Here is a 14,935-nt window from a genome sequence, read left to right on the forward strand (position 1 = left end):
ATTCATTCCATCCATCATTCCATCATTCCATCTATTTAAGAGTAAAGTGAAAACATTTAAGGCTAAATGGCAGTAATACAACGAAACCATGCTAAAGAAACAATAATCTATAATCTTAAATACAACAACAAAAACCACACAACGGTTATGAAATTTACAAAACTTCCACATACAACACCGACAACACCGGTAATATAAAAAATACAAAAAGACACCATGCTATAGACCCAATATAAAATAACATATATATATATAAACTGTAAAATAAAATAAATAAATTGCACAAAGTTTAACTAAAGTAAAAGTCAGCAAACACTGTGGAAACAAAAAAATAAGAAACAAATAAAAGCTCTCTATGTTTCTAGAAACAAATGTAAAAAAAAAAAAAAAAATAAAAGTTTTTTGTCTGCTGCTTTAAAAAAAAAAAAAAAAACAATTGGCTTTTACAGTTTATCTAAGGCGATTTTGGAATTTTTTTATCAAAAATATCGCCAAACAGATGTTTTTGCATTTCGTTTTGAAACTAAATCTTCCGCCATCATCTTGTCTTTCTTGTCTCACACTTCTTGTCAGTAAACCTGACTCAGTCTCCTCATGTGTTAAATTAAATCTGACTCCTGCTGCTGCTCTGTGATGCGACTGTTGTTCGGCATGTTGTATTGAGCAGCTGCGGTCATTTTTTAATTGTAGTGTATGTTCTCTAAATGAGCTAAATTATTTTTATTACTATAAAAAAATTAAAATAAAAAGATGGTGGGGCGGTGCCATGGTGGGCAAGTGACGAACTGGTGTTGCAACTTAACTCCAGTAACACTGTCAATACCTATCGCAAGCCTATTCAAGCCTTAACCACCCCATGTTGGTTTGTTTGGCCAGAGAAATTTCTGCCCCCCCAACTGAGCCTAGTTTCTCCCAAGGTTTTTTCTACAGAGCTGTTTTATAATTTCATTCAGAAGTCATTTCATATTTGGTGATCTTTACACAGTTATTGAAAAAAAACTGAATCAACACTGAACTGACCTCAGCTGAACAATGACAATATTTTCTTTTTAGAGCTGCTTTACATTGAATCATGACTTTCCTGTTTATTCCTGTAAAGCTGCTTTCAAACGATCTGTATTGTGTGACATGGTAGGTAAACACAGGGGACTAAAGGTGACACTGATTAATTTACAAACAAATAGGTGTGGAAAGGAAAAACAGGTTTTAAGGTATTGTTGAGTAATACTTAAGTTTCAGTCATGGTCTGCCCACATGTATAAATAAAGGTGCTGATCAGATTCTGACACCTGCAGTTCAGCATCACTGTATTCTGGTAAAGCTGTTTTCGCTGGTAAAGAGAGAATCTCCTTGAATTTGCTCTGCTCTGCATTTTTCTCTGGTAAAAAAAACTTTTCTGTTATTCATCCCATCTGCTTTTAATGTATTTTTCTAAAATTGTAATTCTCTTTGTGTAAATATACCAATGCTTGTTCCAGAGATTGTATTTGCACTTGTATTTGTATTGTATTTGCAAAAATGTGTGTGTACATTAATGTTTTAAGTTTTTAAATAATATTTATTCTATAATATGTTTGCTTCTTAATTGACTTTTTATCTTTTATTGTAAAGTTTATTTATAATGTTTATACATACGTGTGTGTGTGTGTGTGTGTGTGTGTGTGTGTGTGTGTGTACTTATAAATGTGCAGGTGCAGGAGGTGCAGTTTCTCATAATGAGGTTTTTAATCTCATTGTGCGTGTCTCTGCTGCTGCTTAATAATGGTGAGGGGTTTACAATTCTAGCAATACAGAATTGTGGCCAAGAATCTGACACTAAAATTACAAATACAAATAAAAAAAATAAAAATCCAACTACCACTTTACAAAAATTAAAGCATAATGTGTATATTCTGTATTTGACAGGTGAAATAATCAATGGACAAACACCAGGTAAGTTTTCCACTATATCATTAATTATTATAATCTATTATCTTTCTCCCATGTTTGGAACTGCACACCTCTAGCAATTCCTAAAAACTTCTTAATCTTGTTGCTCATAGAGTGTGTTCAGTCAATTCAAATTTTAGTATTACCACCAGATTTGTTCAGGAGGAATGATCTTGTTTTGGCCTTTTCTCAAGGCTGCGGAAGAATGTAGTAGTTTTAAAGGCTTTTATTGGCTATATACAGTAGGTGGCCAACCAGAATGAGATTTTACCGCCGCCGGCGCAGCCGCCGCGTCTGCAAAGTGCATTTGCACCTTGTGACCGCTGAGTGGTGCTTTAACCACAAGTTATCAAGCAAATGCATCAAAGAGCATTTTTGCAAATATCCCTCAGCTTTGCCTTGCTAATGTGTTACATTTGACGACTGCAGTTGGGGAAAATTAAAGAAAAACACTGTAGTTAAAATATTTAATATTCACAGATTAATATTTAGTAGCCTACTTATGAAGTTATGTGCGTTTCTTAGAAAGAAATCAAGCAGGATAAATGTCAAGCCTATGAGCCTGTGCTTATATTTACTCTAAGCTACACAGTATTACACCATATTTTAGATTTGAAACATTTAACAGGTGTGCAGTATTATTTATATAATATGAACAATATGTTATATTATCTTAAAGATATGCCGGTTTACTTTGCATCGGAGCATTAAGTTGTGGCCTATTTTAGTAGGCTAGGCTTCATACATGCAAAATGTCAATATTCTCACATTACTTAATATTTGTCACAAGTACATTTTTAATTTATATTTTAAAATTCCTTTAATAAAACAGCATACATTTTTGCCACGCACATACTTTGTTATTCGTTACCTGTCCTTTATTTTGACAGAGAACTACTTGGGGAGAAGATATTTGTATACATTTATTAATAAATTGTTGCGTGTTTTATAAATTATTTCATTTATTTTAGTGAAACGTGAGGCACTGTATAATTTTACTCCTATTATTTAGGCCTAACTAAAACAAGAAAAGAATAAATTAAACCTGGCCACGATTTAGCTAAATAATTGAAACTGAAAAGAAGCTACAGATTAATAAAACGTACTCACGCTTAAACTCAAGTTCTCTCATTATAATCAACAAAGTGCACACAATGTAAAAAATAAATAAAAGAGAGAGAGGGGAAAAGCTTCATTACTTGACAACTTCAGCTATTTAAAGGGAGCCTTCTTTTACTGGCTTTCATACAAAGTAAAAAAAAACAAAAAAAAAAAAAAAAAAAAAAAAAAAAAAAAAAAATTTTATATATATATATATATATATATATAATTGCAGCCGCATTTAATTGCAGGAGTGTATCAGAGTGCAAGATTTGCACGGTGCGCATGGTGCTGAGTGCAACGCGCAAGAGATGTGCTGTGGGGTTACATCATTTTATTCTTATGCCTACATATTTTTTTCTTCATTGCAAATCTTGTTTGGTTTTATTTTGTGTCACTGCATGTAAAAAAATAATTTTCATTTATTACATCACTTTGCAGTTTCACATTTTGCATATGCATTACAATCTTATTTGCAGTCCGTAGAATTTTATAATTATTTGAACAATAATATTTAACATAACCTGATTTGTATCTGTATCAGTTAATACAAAAGAGATCCCAGCCAGCATTTCAACGTTGATTCACCGGTGAATCAACGTCGGTACCATGGTTGAATCAACGTTGGATTATGTTTCGATTTTGCAAATTGGATCAACGTTAATATTGGAAAAAAAAAAAAGTGAAAGTGAATATTGTGACGTTGTTTCACCATTTCAATCACGACACTGTTTCACTGTCTTTCATCATGAGTGAATTATGGTCGTTCTGTAGACGTTGGATTAATGTTGAATTAGGTGTTGATTTTGCAAAGTGAATCAACGTTGATAATGCGACGTTGTTTCACTGTTGTACTTTCAACATGGGTGAATACACAACTGTACATTCAGTTAGAGCCTAGTTTGCATTTAGATCAACACTGTACATTATAAAGGTTAAAAATCAAATGACTGGCAGCAATGGCTTTATAATCAACTTCAATAAACTACCACATGCTCAAAATTGTAAAACAGCAGTTTTATTTTGGAAACATACTGTATAAAACAGATGAAAATAATCCCAAACATTAGCTTGAAGTGTTTGTGCATGGATGTATTGTTTATAACGTGCTGAAGAACAATACAAATACAATAATAATTAAAGGTTTTTGTAAAATAATATGCATATTTTGCGCTGCACTTGCAAGAGAAACACTTGTACATTCATGACTGAAACCAGTTGATCTTTTATTTTGGTGGAAAACTAAAATTTCTGTGAAAACATGTTTTACTAATGTGTCTCATTACAAGAGATTTGTACATTTGTGCAGTGAAAATGTGTTGAACAGTTCAAGAATGAAACCTGCAATCTGGGGTGCTGTAAGTGGGGGGGAGGTTAGGGTGATTCCAAGGGCCCCGCATTAGAGGGGGCCCCCTGAGAGGGAAAGACAATTTCAACCCTAAAATGTTAGAACTAACAGCCTTTTGTGGTTGTGCTTCGTGTGATCCTTGAAAGTGTTCCAGCTCTAGGTCCTTTCTGATGCCGTCCCCTCCACTCTCTCTCACTTGTGCACTTTTCTGTACTGTCCTGTATAAATAAAAACAAAAACACCAAAAAGAAATACTCAAAATATCAACTTTGATATTGTGAAATATCTTTAAACTGAAAACTGAAGGCAAAACAAATCACAAAATGTTCATTTTACAGTTCAATAACAGTGGGGTCGGAAACAAAGTACACAACACTATTCATAAAACACTTATTTAATGTATTCATATGAAAGTTTACAATATTAACAAATTATACACAAGCAGTTTTTTCAGAGCCCCCAGTTACACTGTTTTAATCAGAAACCTAACTATACAGAATTTAGTAAAACAAGTGTACATTTTTATTAAACCAAGTAAAATCAAAACCTAACACAAAAGGTCAATAGCCGCTTTTCCACTGTCAGGCCAGTGTGAGCCAGTGCTTTAAACGGGCCGGGCTGGGCGGGCTAATAGCCTTGGACCTGTAGCACCGAGGCCAAAATACCGAGGCCAAAATCATGATGTGTTTCCACCGTCTGGCCAGAAGCCCTGCGGCGCGTCACTAAAACCCGCCCTTTACACGCCTCTCAGGAACAACGTCACACAACCCAATAATTTCACCATCAAAGAGAAGTTATAAGAAAACTAATAAGAAATAAGTCACTGGAACTAGCACGATCACAAAACGAACATGATAAAAGCAGTCTTTTGTTTGCATTTTTTGTTAAAGGTTTAAATCCAAAAGCATCAATGTTTTACAATAAGTGATACATTGATCATAATGAATTAATTTATCAGGATTGAAAATTAGTCATACAGAAATAAAGTGTTATGAACATGGCCTACCTAGCCTACTTATTCAGTTGAGTCTGTTTCTGTTTATCTATAGTCACAGTATACATCACATTTACAAAGAATGATAATTTCTATATTTTTATAAATGTTCCCGAACAAACACCATTATTATATTTTTATGACATATGCGGAGCTTAAACTCTCAAGACAAGACTTATGACAGATAAAATATGTTACTAAATAAATACACAATTGTGATAGAGAATAAGCTTATGTCTGATTTCTTCAAGTGGTCGTATTTACCATGTTTATTATGGTACGTTAATGGCTAACGTGCATAGTCTTTTGCATCGCTTATAAATATTTCTGCCTTGTATGGTGATCATAATCCACATCGGATCAGGTTATTTCAAACACTCGATGCTGTCTGAAAGTGAGTTTTGAACTAAAATTATTTTTAAAATTCTTTAATGCTGGTGTTAGCTGTTAACTTTCTGAAATGATCCACGGCGCTGATGCTCTTTGGCCCAACAGTGGACATTTGGCTAATGTATCTCTACCAGAAGTGGCAGTGCAATGTAGCAGATGAACAATTCCTTACCAATTTGCCAATAAGATGGATTAAAGAAGAAATGGTTTACTGAAAAGTTCTTAAAAAGCAGGATTTAATTTTATACCATTTCTTTAAACCAGTGGTTCTCTACTTTTTATACCAAGTAACACTTTGGCTCTCTAAGTACCACCATAATGACCAACATTAAATTTCAGCAGCGTAATAGACCTAACTATTCAGCTACAGCTCTGCACAGTTCAAAAATTAAGCAGTTTAATTCCTAATAAGAATATTTATTGTTGTCAGCCACTTTAACATTGTAAACACAGTTTGAACATTTACACTGCACTGTGCTTATACTGGTAAATAAAAAACTTAAATTATTAAATTAAAATGTGTTGTAACAAGTTACATAACTGTACTGTACTTAAATGTGAAGAAAAAAAAACTTTACTCAAATAAAGATTAAATTAAAATGTATTAACATTGATTTATATTTAATTGATCAAAATATTGTAAAATGCTATTAAAATAATAATAATCTTAAATAATTTAATAATAATAATTTAAAAGGCAGAAATTTCTTTTGTATGCTGTTGAAAACTTTAAGTTCATTCAACTCAGAGATCTTGTAAAAAAAAAAAAAAACATTGATTTACAAGTGTTTTTGTTAACCTTTTTCAACCATTTAGCATTTAACATTTTTCAACGTTGAAACAACAACTGTCATTGTTTTAACTATATTTCAACATTGAAGGTTCGTCGTGTCAGCATTAAACATTGCATCAACATTGTTTCAACGTTAAAACAACAACTGACCTTATTTCAACGTTGAAGGTTAGTCATGTGCCAGCTGGGATTTATTAAAACAAGTTTATGAGAGTCATACATCCATTTAATATTGATCAAGAACAACTAATTATCAACCAATTGGAGTATGAACATCTTAGATAATTATAAAACGTCAAATAGCCTTCAGTTTACAGGTTATAACTGCATCTGTCTCGGATGTAGACTTGTGAAGATTTATTTTTTACTGCGGATCCCATACTGTAACCTAAAAGAAATGTGCTCTATTTTTATTTATATTCAAGTGTTTTTTTGAAAAATTATTAATGTGCATGCTTGACAGGGAGGCGCCCTCGTGATCAACAGAATTTTTTCCTGATATTGAAATAACTTATATTTGGGTTGCCTCACATACATGAGAAATATTTAGGCCTATACAGAAAGCTTGAAATGTCTACTTTTTAAACAAACCAAATCAAAACAAAGCAAATACTCCCTGATTATGTAATCTGTGAAGGTTGCATTTCTAACTAAAGGCGCGTCCAGTACTGTGGAGATGAGAGTCAGCACCATGAATTTAATCTTGCAGCCGACAAGAAAACATTAATTTATTAATAAATAAATTAAATGTCTCCTTTTTCACAATTATACGGCTACTTCTGCCTGTGCTCCTTGGCAAACTTAATGCGTGTGGTTGAGCACGGAATATATTAAGGCTCATATGGATTAGTAGACTATGTTAATTTAATATAAACATGCGATTAGTTGAATAATTACTTAAATGAACGACTACTAGTAACTAGAAAAATCTTACATGGGGGGCAGCCCTATTAAATACATATCTGTTAAAGTTTTTAAAGCATTACGCATTTGCATAAATTCTGCTTTAAGAACAGTCCTTAACGGAGAGATGACGCATCCTTAACACTGATTCTTCCTCTGAAACACAAAACCGAAAATTTAAATAAAATTGATATTGTATGTTTCTGGAATGGTCAACCCCTCCCCATTCTGCAGATATTGTTGAATCTGGTTTGTGCATTGTAAATCACAGAAAGTCTACAAAATGTCTCCCAAAAACTTAGGTCTTTTTTTGTCACGCCCTTAACGCATGTGTATTTCCCAAATCTAAATTAGCCTATAAAACACATTCATAGACGGATACTTTTCTGATGTCTGGAGTGGACTCTATTTGGGATTTAGAAAAACATTAAGAGATGGTTCAATATATTAGCAATGAATGCATTCTGTGAGAATTTATATTTCAGGTTTTGACGAATGTCACTTCAGTAACGCTGGAATTGCCCAATAATGAAACTAAACTGGGACAGTTTCTTCTTACTGCAATATATTTTTACATTTGTATTGCCAAAATGACTGCAGCGTTGCTGCGTACAATTACAACAGTGCAAAACAAGTATAAAACAGTACAACAAAACAAAAGTTTTTGTCTCTCTGTTGTTGATATTGTGAGTGCACACAAAAATATGGGTACACCATTTACAGTTCTGAATGTCATATTAGTCTTATCTGTATGAGCAGAAAAGATGCCATACTTCAAGTTGTTTCCACTGTTATGAAGAACAAAATGAAGTGATTGTGCCGATGCCTCCATTCATTAAGCATGCTTCAGCTTCCACTCTCCACACAGATGCTTAGATATGTGCCTAACAGTGCAGTTAGGATTTGACTGGGGGGATACAAGGCAAAAGTGACACAGAAGCCGCTTGGAGTCAGGTGAAGGGTGCTTTATTGGTGCACACACGTGGTAACAAACCCCAACACACGGTGTAAAAGTAACAAAATAATCAAAAAGAAAATAAAGCTGTACAAAATATACACTATATACAAAGTATTTACAAGCTAGTTAAGCTAAATCAATTGATCTGAACCACATAAGCAAGAAAACGTCTCAGGTTACACATGTAACCATGGTTCCCTGAGAATAGGGAACGAGACGCTGCGTCCTCTAGAGGGCGCTATGGGAACGCTGTCAGCATTGCCGGTGTCTGAAGCATGAATGAAAAAACGACAATGAACTTGACATTGGCAGGCGGAAGCCTATGACGTAAGCTAATGAGCGACTGCAGATATAAAAGGGCACTTGTAGAACACATCACCCTCTTTTTTGTCTGAGGAGACACGGCATGATGCCGAAGCATGGCACAGAGACGCAGCGTCTCGTTCCCTATTTTCAGGGAACCATGGTTACATGCGTAACCTGAGACATTCCCTTTCGAAAGGGAACTCCACGCTGTGTCCTCTAGAGGGCGCTATGGGAACGGTATACCAACGCCGCCATGCTGAGGGAAAAGTGCCTAGGTAACCATTTTCCCAAGTCAGGACTTTAGGAACAGCATCCCTACTAGTGAAATGCTAGGCTTTACGGCAGGCTCATGCTCAATCATCATAGACTGCTCACCGTCCAAGTCTGGAGCTCTAAGAGTGGAGGTCTCAGTATTTAACGAATCTCTAAAGCGAGAGGAGACCCAGCCACACTCCACGCCAGAGGCAGGTAGTGACTACTGCCTAGGCGGAGCTCTGGGGAGTGGAGGCTTCAGCAAGACGCTCAACCCTGCATGGGGAGCTTTTAAGAGTGGAGGCCTCAGCATAACAGCCTGACTACACTCAGTGCTAAAGACAGTCAGCGAGGCTCACAGAAAAAGGAGCCTACATACCAATAGTACTGTTTTAGCAGAGCTCTGGGGAGCGGAGGCTCCAGCAGAATGACTCTCAAAATGAGAGGAAGCCTACCATGCTCAACCCTCTTAGAGAAGCTCTTAAGAGTGAAGGCCTGAGCATGACAACTCTCTAGAGTGAGAGGAGGCCTGACAACACTCAACGCTAAAGACAGTTGGCGAGGCTCAAAAAAGAGGAGCCTACCTACCAATATTACAGTCCATGCGGAGCTAAGGAAAGCGGAGGCTCCAGCAGAATGATTCTCTACATGAGAGGAAACCTACCATGCTCAATCCTGGTAGGGGATCTCTTAAGAGTGGAAGCCTCAGCCTAGCCACACTCAACATCAAAGGCAGTAGTGAGGTCTCTACTGCCTAGGCGGAGCTCTGAAGAGCGAAGGCTTCAGCAGGATGACTCTCTTAAACAAGAGGAAGCCTAACGCTCAACCCTCTTAGAGAAGCTCTTAAGAGTGGAGGCCTCAGCATGACGACTCTCTAAAACGAGAGGAGACCTAGCCACACTCAGCGTCAAGGCAGTTAGTGAGGCTCAGTAGAAGAGCCTACACCCCTATACTGCCTAGGCGGAGCTCTGGGGAGCGGAGGCTTTAGCAGAATTACTCTCTAAAATGAGAGGAAACCTACAACGCTCAACCCTGGCAGGGGAGCTCTTAAGAGTGGAGGCCTCAACATAACGACTCTCTAAAACGAGAGGAGACCTGGCTACACTCAGCGCCAGAGGCAGTAAGCGAGGCTCAAAAAAGAGCCTACAAACTCATATCACTGCCCCTGACGGAGCTCTAAAGAGCGAAGGCTTCAGCAGGATGACTCTCTTAAACGAGAGGAAGCCTAACACTCAACCCTCCGAGAGAAGCTCTTAAGAGTGGAGGCCTCAGCATGACGACTCTCTAGAACGAGAGGAGACCTGACTACACTCAGCGCTAAAGACAATTATTGAGGCTCCCCAAAGAAGAGGAGCCTACCTACAAAAAGTACTGTCCAAGCGGAGCTATGGAGAGTGGAGGCTTCAGCAGAATGACTCTCTTAAATGAGAGGAAACCTACACACTCAATCCTAGTTTGAGCTCTTAAGAGTGGAGGCCTCAGCATAACGACTCTCTAAAACGAGAGGAGACCTAGCCACACTCAGCGTCAAAGGCAGTTAGTGAGGCTCAGTAGAAGAGCCTACACCCCTATACTGCCTAGGCGGAGCTCTGGGGAGCGGAGGATTCAGCAGAATGACTCTGTAATCGAGAGGAAACCTAACAACGCTCAACCCTGGCAGGGGAGCTCTTAAGAGTGGAGGTCTCAGCATAACAACTCTCTAAAGCAAGAGGAGACCTGGCTACACTCAGCGCTGGAGGCAGTAAGTGAGGCTCAAAGAAAGAGCCTACAAACTCAATCACTGCCCCTGATGGAGCTCTTAAGAGCGAAGGCTTCAGCAGGATGACACTCTAAAACGAGAGGAAGCCAAGCACTCAACCCTCTTAGAGAAGCTCTTAAGAGTGGAGGCCTCAGCATGAAGACCCTCAGGAGCGAGAGGAGGCCTGACAACACTCAGAGCTAAAGACAGTTAGTGAGGCTCACAAAAAAAGGAGCCTACAAACCAATAGTGCTGTCTAAGCGGAGCTATGGAGAGCGGAGACTTCAGCAGGATAACACTCTTAAACGAGAGGAAGCCTACCAACACCCAACCTAGTTGAGGAGCTCTTAAGAGTGGAGGTCTCAACGTAACGTCTCTAAACGAGAGAGGACCTGACTACTCAATGCTAGACGCAGTTAGTGAGGCTCACATAGAGCCTACCTACTAATAGTTCTGTCTAAGCGGCTCCACAGAGCTCCGTTGAGAGAACCAGGAACTGTGATCTCAGCCTAGCCCCCTCAAGAACCGCTGATCAGGGAGGCTCACAGAGAGCCTCACACCTGGGCTGAGAAGATGAGGAGGCTCAGAGGAGGCTCAAACAAGAGCCTAACAACTCAAAAAACTTGCCTTTTTTTTTTCAAGTCAGGAGCCTCCTTCACCTATAATGTGGGTTATCTACATTATTGGTGAAGGAGGCTCCTGACTTGAGAGGAATTCCTATTCTATAAATCTATACAAAAGGAATTCTGGAAGAAAAAAGCATTCCACATCAGATTCCTTCCATGCTCCGCCTACAATACCCGTGATCGGCCTGATTAACTGCCTCGGCAGCTGCGAGACCCGAAACGCGGGTGAGAGGCGCTAAATTTTCTAAAGAATTAGGCATTCTCAATGCAATCACCTCTCGCAGCGTGGCTATCTCCCCAGAGAGCCGTACATTCTGATCAAACACTTAATTCCCTCAAGAATCAGGCGAGAACAGAAACCGCCGCGAATACATCGCATTAAGCTTGTTCAACCCCAACCGAGAGGCGAACGCGCTCGTGCAATAGCTGGCAAAAACTCGAGTACAGACTTCTGCTCCAGTAGTTCCGCGAATGCAACAGTGAGTGCATCCTACTCCCTCGTGAGTCAAACGCCCATGCTTAGTACACGAGGCTTGAAGACAAAAAAAAGGGTGATTTGTTCTACAAGTGCCCTTTTATATCTGCAGTCGCTCATTAGCTTACGTCATAGGCTTCCGCCTGCCAATGTCAAGTTCATTGTTGTTTTTTCATTCATGCTTCAGACACCAGCAACGCTGACAGCGTTCCCATAGCGCCCTCTAGAGGACGCAGCGTGGAGTTCCCTTTCGAAAGGGAACAGCTATTTACTACAGACTACAAACACAAATTCCTACAACAACCCACACTGACTGAGTGTATTATTAATATGTTCAGTCCAAATCAATTTGGAATCAAACCACACTCCCAAAAACTTAAAGACTTTAACTCGCTCAATCAATTGTCCGTATATTTTTACCTCCATTCCATTGATTTCCTTTTCCTTGTAAATAGTAGTGATTTAGTTTTTTTCCACTGAAAACTTAAATCCCCATGGATATGACCATTTTTCAACCACATTAATTGCCTCTGGATCTTTATTTTAATGTGATCAACATTCCTTCTTTTCCATAATGCTCCATCATCCTCCCCATTTGTATTTGTTCTAGATCCTCCCCACAAAGTACTATGTGCATTAAAATCCCCACATACCAACACCTTATCACTATCCATCCCATCAATTTGTATTAAGTTATCTAAATCTAACCTCTTACAAGGATTATAAAAATTAATAATTACAACCTTTCCCTCACCTGTCCAGATCTCTACACCAACATAATCTTTCTCTCCTCTCTATATGCAATATCTTGCTGAATAAATGTAGCAGATCCATTTCCCTCCTCCCTATCACTTCTAACAGATGAATAACCAACAATTCTAAAATTCAAGTTTGGTTTCAACCACGTTTCCTGTACACAAATCACATCTTGCTTACTAGGCAAATCATCTGTAAACTTTTTAAATTCCTGTCCATTAGCCAACAAGCTTCTCGCATTCCATTGCAGACAGAGAACCATTATCCACACTAACCAGCTCCTGACTGTTCTTGACTTGTTTGGATACTGAGATCATTTCTTACCTCCTCCCATGTCAGTCCTCTGATATCTAGATGTTGGACTGCTGCTTTTACAATAATCTGTATTCTCTCTGTTTTAGACTTAATCCCCATTATAGCATTGATTACTCCTGCTATGAATGTGACTAGTTTCTTAATGTCAACGATCACCTTCTCTTTATTTGCCTGATCTGAATCCTTATCAAGTTGCTTAACTGTACTGCTTCTTTCTCCATTTCCTCCTGTCTGACTTACTATCCTCACAGCCTCTGCATACGTCACCTTACCCTGAATTCTCATCGGTTGTATTTCTTTTTCCCTTTTCAGTATTTCACAGCCACCATAAGGCACACTATGATTTCCACCACAGTTACAACATCTAGGTTGCTCCTTGTGACCACACTGCTCATAATCATAATCAAACCTTTGCAGGTTTTGGCTGTATGACCAAATCTTTGACAGTTGTAACATCTCATGGGCTTTGGTACATATTCTCTTACATTATAACTCATAAATCCTAGGGTTACTCTTTTGGGAAGCTCTTCATCTTCAAACATGAACGCACATGGATGCTCCAGATGCTCACCCCCCCCCCCCCCCCCCCCCCCCCCCCCCCCCCCCCCCATTTATTGCCCAATAACTGACAGTAGATCAAGAACTTGTGTCTGTGGTTATTTCAATGTTTTATGGCAGATGATATGAAATTGTGCTTGGATCAGTTTGGTTGGAAAGTAACAACAGTGATCACAATAGATTAAACAACATAAAACATACTCATTAAGCACAGATGAACAATACACTACAACATTACACAGATCTGTGTATATATTTATATGCCGGCATTCGAATCATGCTTGATGTTAAAATGTTTGCCATGTATTAATGTTTAACTGTGTATGAGGCTAGTCACAGTGCCTTAACCTAATCTTACACTGTGACAAGTGCACTTTTAAATGTTTAAACTAACATTGTAATATGCTTTAAGTCTTTTATGTCTAGTGCAGATCTAGATTTTATTTTAAGCAAGTCGTGATGATTTGAGAATGCTCAATTGATCACACGTGATCAACTCAGCTGTCTGCTGCTATCCGCTTGGTCGTCACTCAAAAAAAAAAAACACACACTTTAATTTAACAAACAAAAAATGTTCCAAACATTTTTCTAAATCAATTATTAATGAAACAATAAGACATATAACTTTGCAATTAAAAACAAAACTGAACTATTTTAATGGCTGCAACAGCAGCTGTATAATTAGGAAGTAGAGAGAGAAAAAAGACATGGGCTCCAGTCAGACTTGGGCCGAGAATATGCTGTCGGCCAAAGGCCGGCTATAGGGCTTAGGTTTGAGGTCCGTGCAGGGCTGTACCTGATTTCTGTGTTTGGAAACGAATGTTGTGAATCATGGGTTGTTTTTTAATTAAATTACAAAATTCTTAATTTGTATTGTGTTATCTAATTCCCTTTTCTATTTTTTACATATTCCCCCAATCTCCCGCACGCCCAAACTCTGTAGGCCCTATGCTAAACCGTATTGTTATCAGTATTATTATTATTATTATATTATTAAAAAATTGTTTAATTATTATTTAAACACGTTTTAATTAATACAAAGGAACAATAAAAAGTGATCAAATTCTTAATTCACGGACATAATTTTCGGCATGTCATGGGCTCTGTATACAGGAATAAAATGTTAAAAAAGGCCAGATAACGAATAAGTATGTGTGACCTGCTGAAATACATCAGCGAATTATTAAATGTAAGTTTCAAGCCTTTCATAATTTGTGACATTAATGTGACTAGTGCCAAAATATGTGCTAGAACTAGGCCTGGCCTATAACACTCAACAATAAGCCACATTTTAAACCCTTTTATTTATTTATGGCATAATGCATACTTCTTTAAATGTAATTTAAATATTCCAAGTTAATATCCTACTTTTTGTATGATTTTTAGATTTTTATGTCGTTTTTAGCCTATTAATCTTGATTTCTCACAACTTATTGTTTTTTTTTCCAAGTTTTTTGTATTTTTATGGTGTGAGTAAATTGTGACGCGAATAG

At 37.6% G+C, this 14,935-nt stretch overlaps 1 protein-coding gene across 5 annotated transcripts in view; it reads left to right on the forward strand.

Annotated features, from left to right (window-relative positions):
* Positions 1–1,229: 1,229 nt before the first annotated feature.
* Positions 1,230–14,935, forward strand: part of LOC109058946 (scavenger receptor cysteine-rich domain-containing group B protein-like) — a 44,752-nt gene continuing 31,046 nt past the window's right edge. For 3 of the 5 annotated variants that reach the window (XM_042744410.1, XM_042744433.1, XM_042744439.1), the window contains exons 1-3: positions 1,231–1,381; positions 1,692–1,764; positions 1,906–1,932. In XM_042744410.1, the coding sequence (XP_042600344.1) occupies positions 1,716–1,764; positions 1,906–1,932 (76 nt within the window). In that variant the 5' untranslated portion in view covers positions 1,231–1,381; positions 1,692–1,715. Of the gene's footprint in view, positions 1,382–1,691; positions 1,765–1,905; positions 1,933–14,935 lie in introns of all 5 variants that reach the window. The other 2 variants (XM_042744427.1, XM_042744418.1) reach the window with 1 other exon arrangement.

Source organism: Cyprinus carpio, chromosome A4, assembly GCF_018340385.1.
Source record: "Cyprinus carpio isolate SPL01 chromosome A4, ASM1834038v1, whole genome shotgun sequence".
In the NCBI taxonomy this organism is placed as follows: domain Eukaryota; kingdom Metazoa; phylum Chordata; class Actinopteri; order Cypriniformes; family Cyprinidae; genus Cyprinus; species Cyprinus carpio.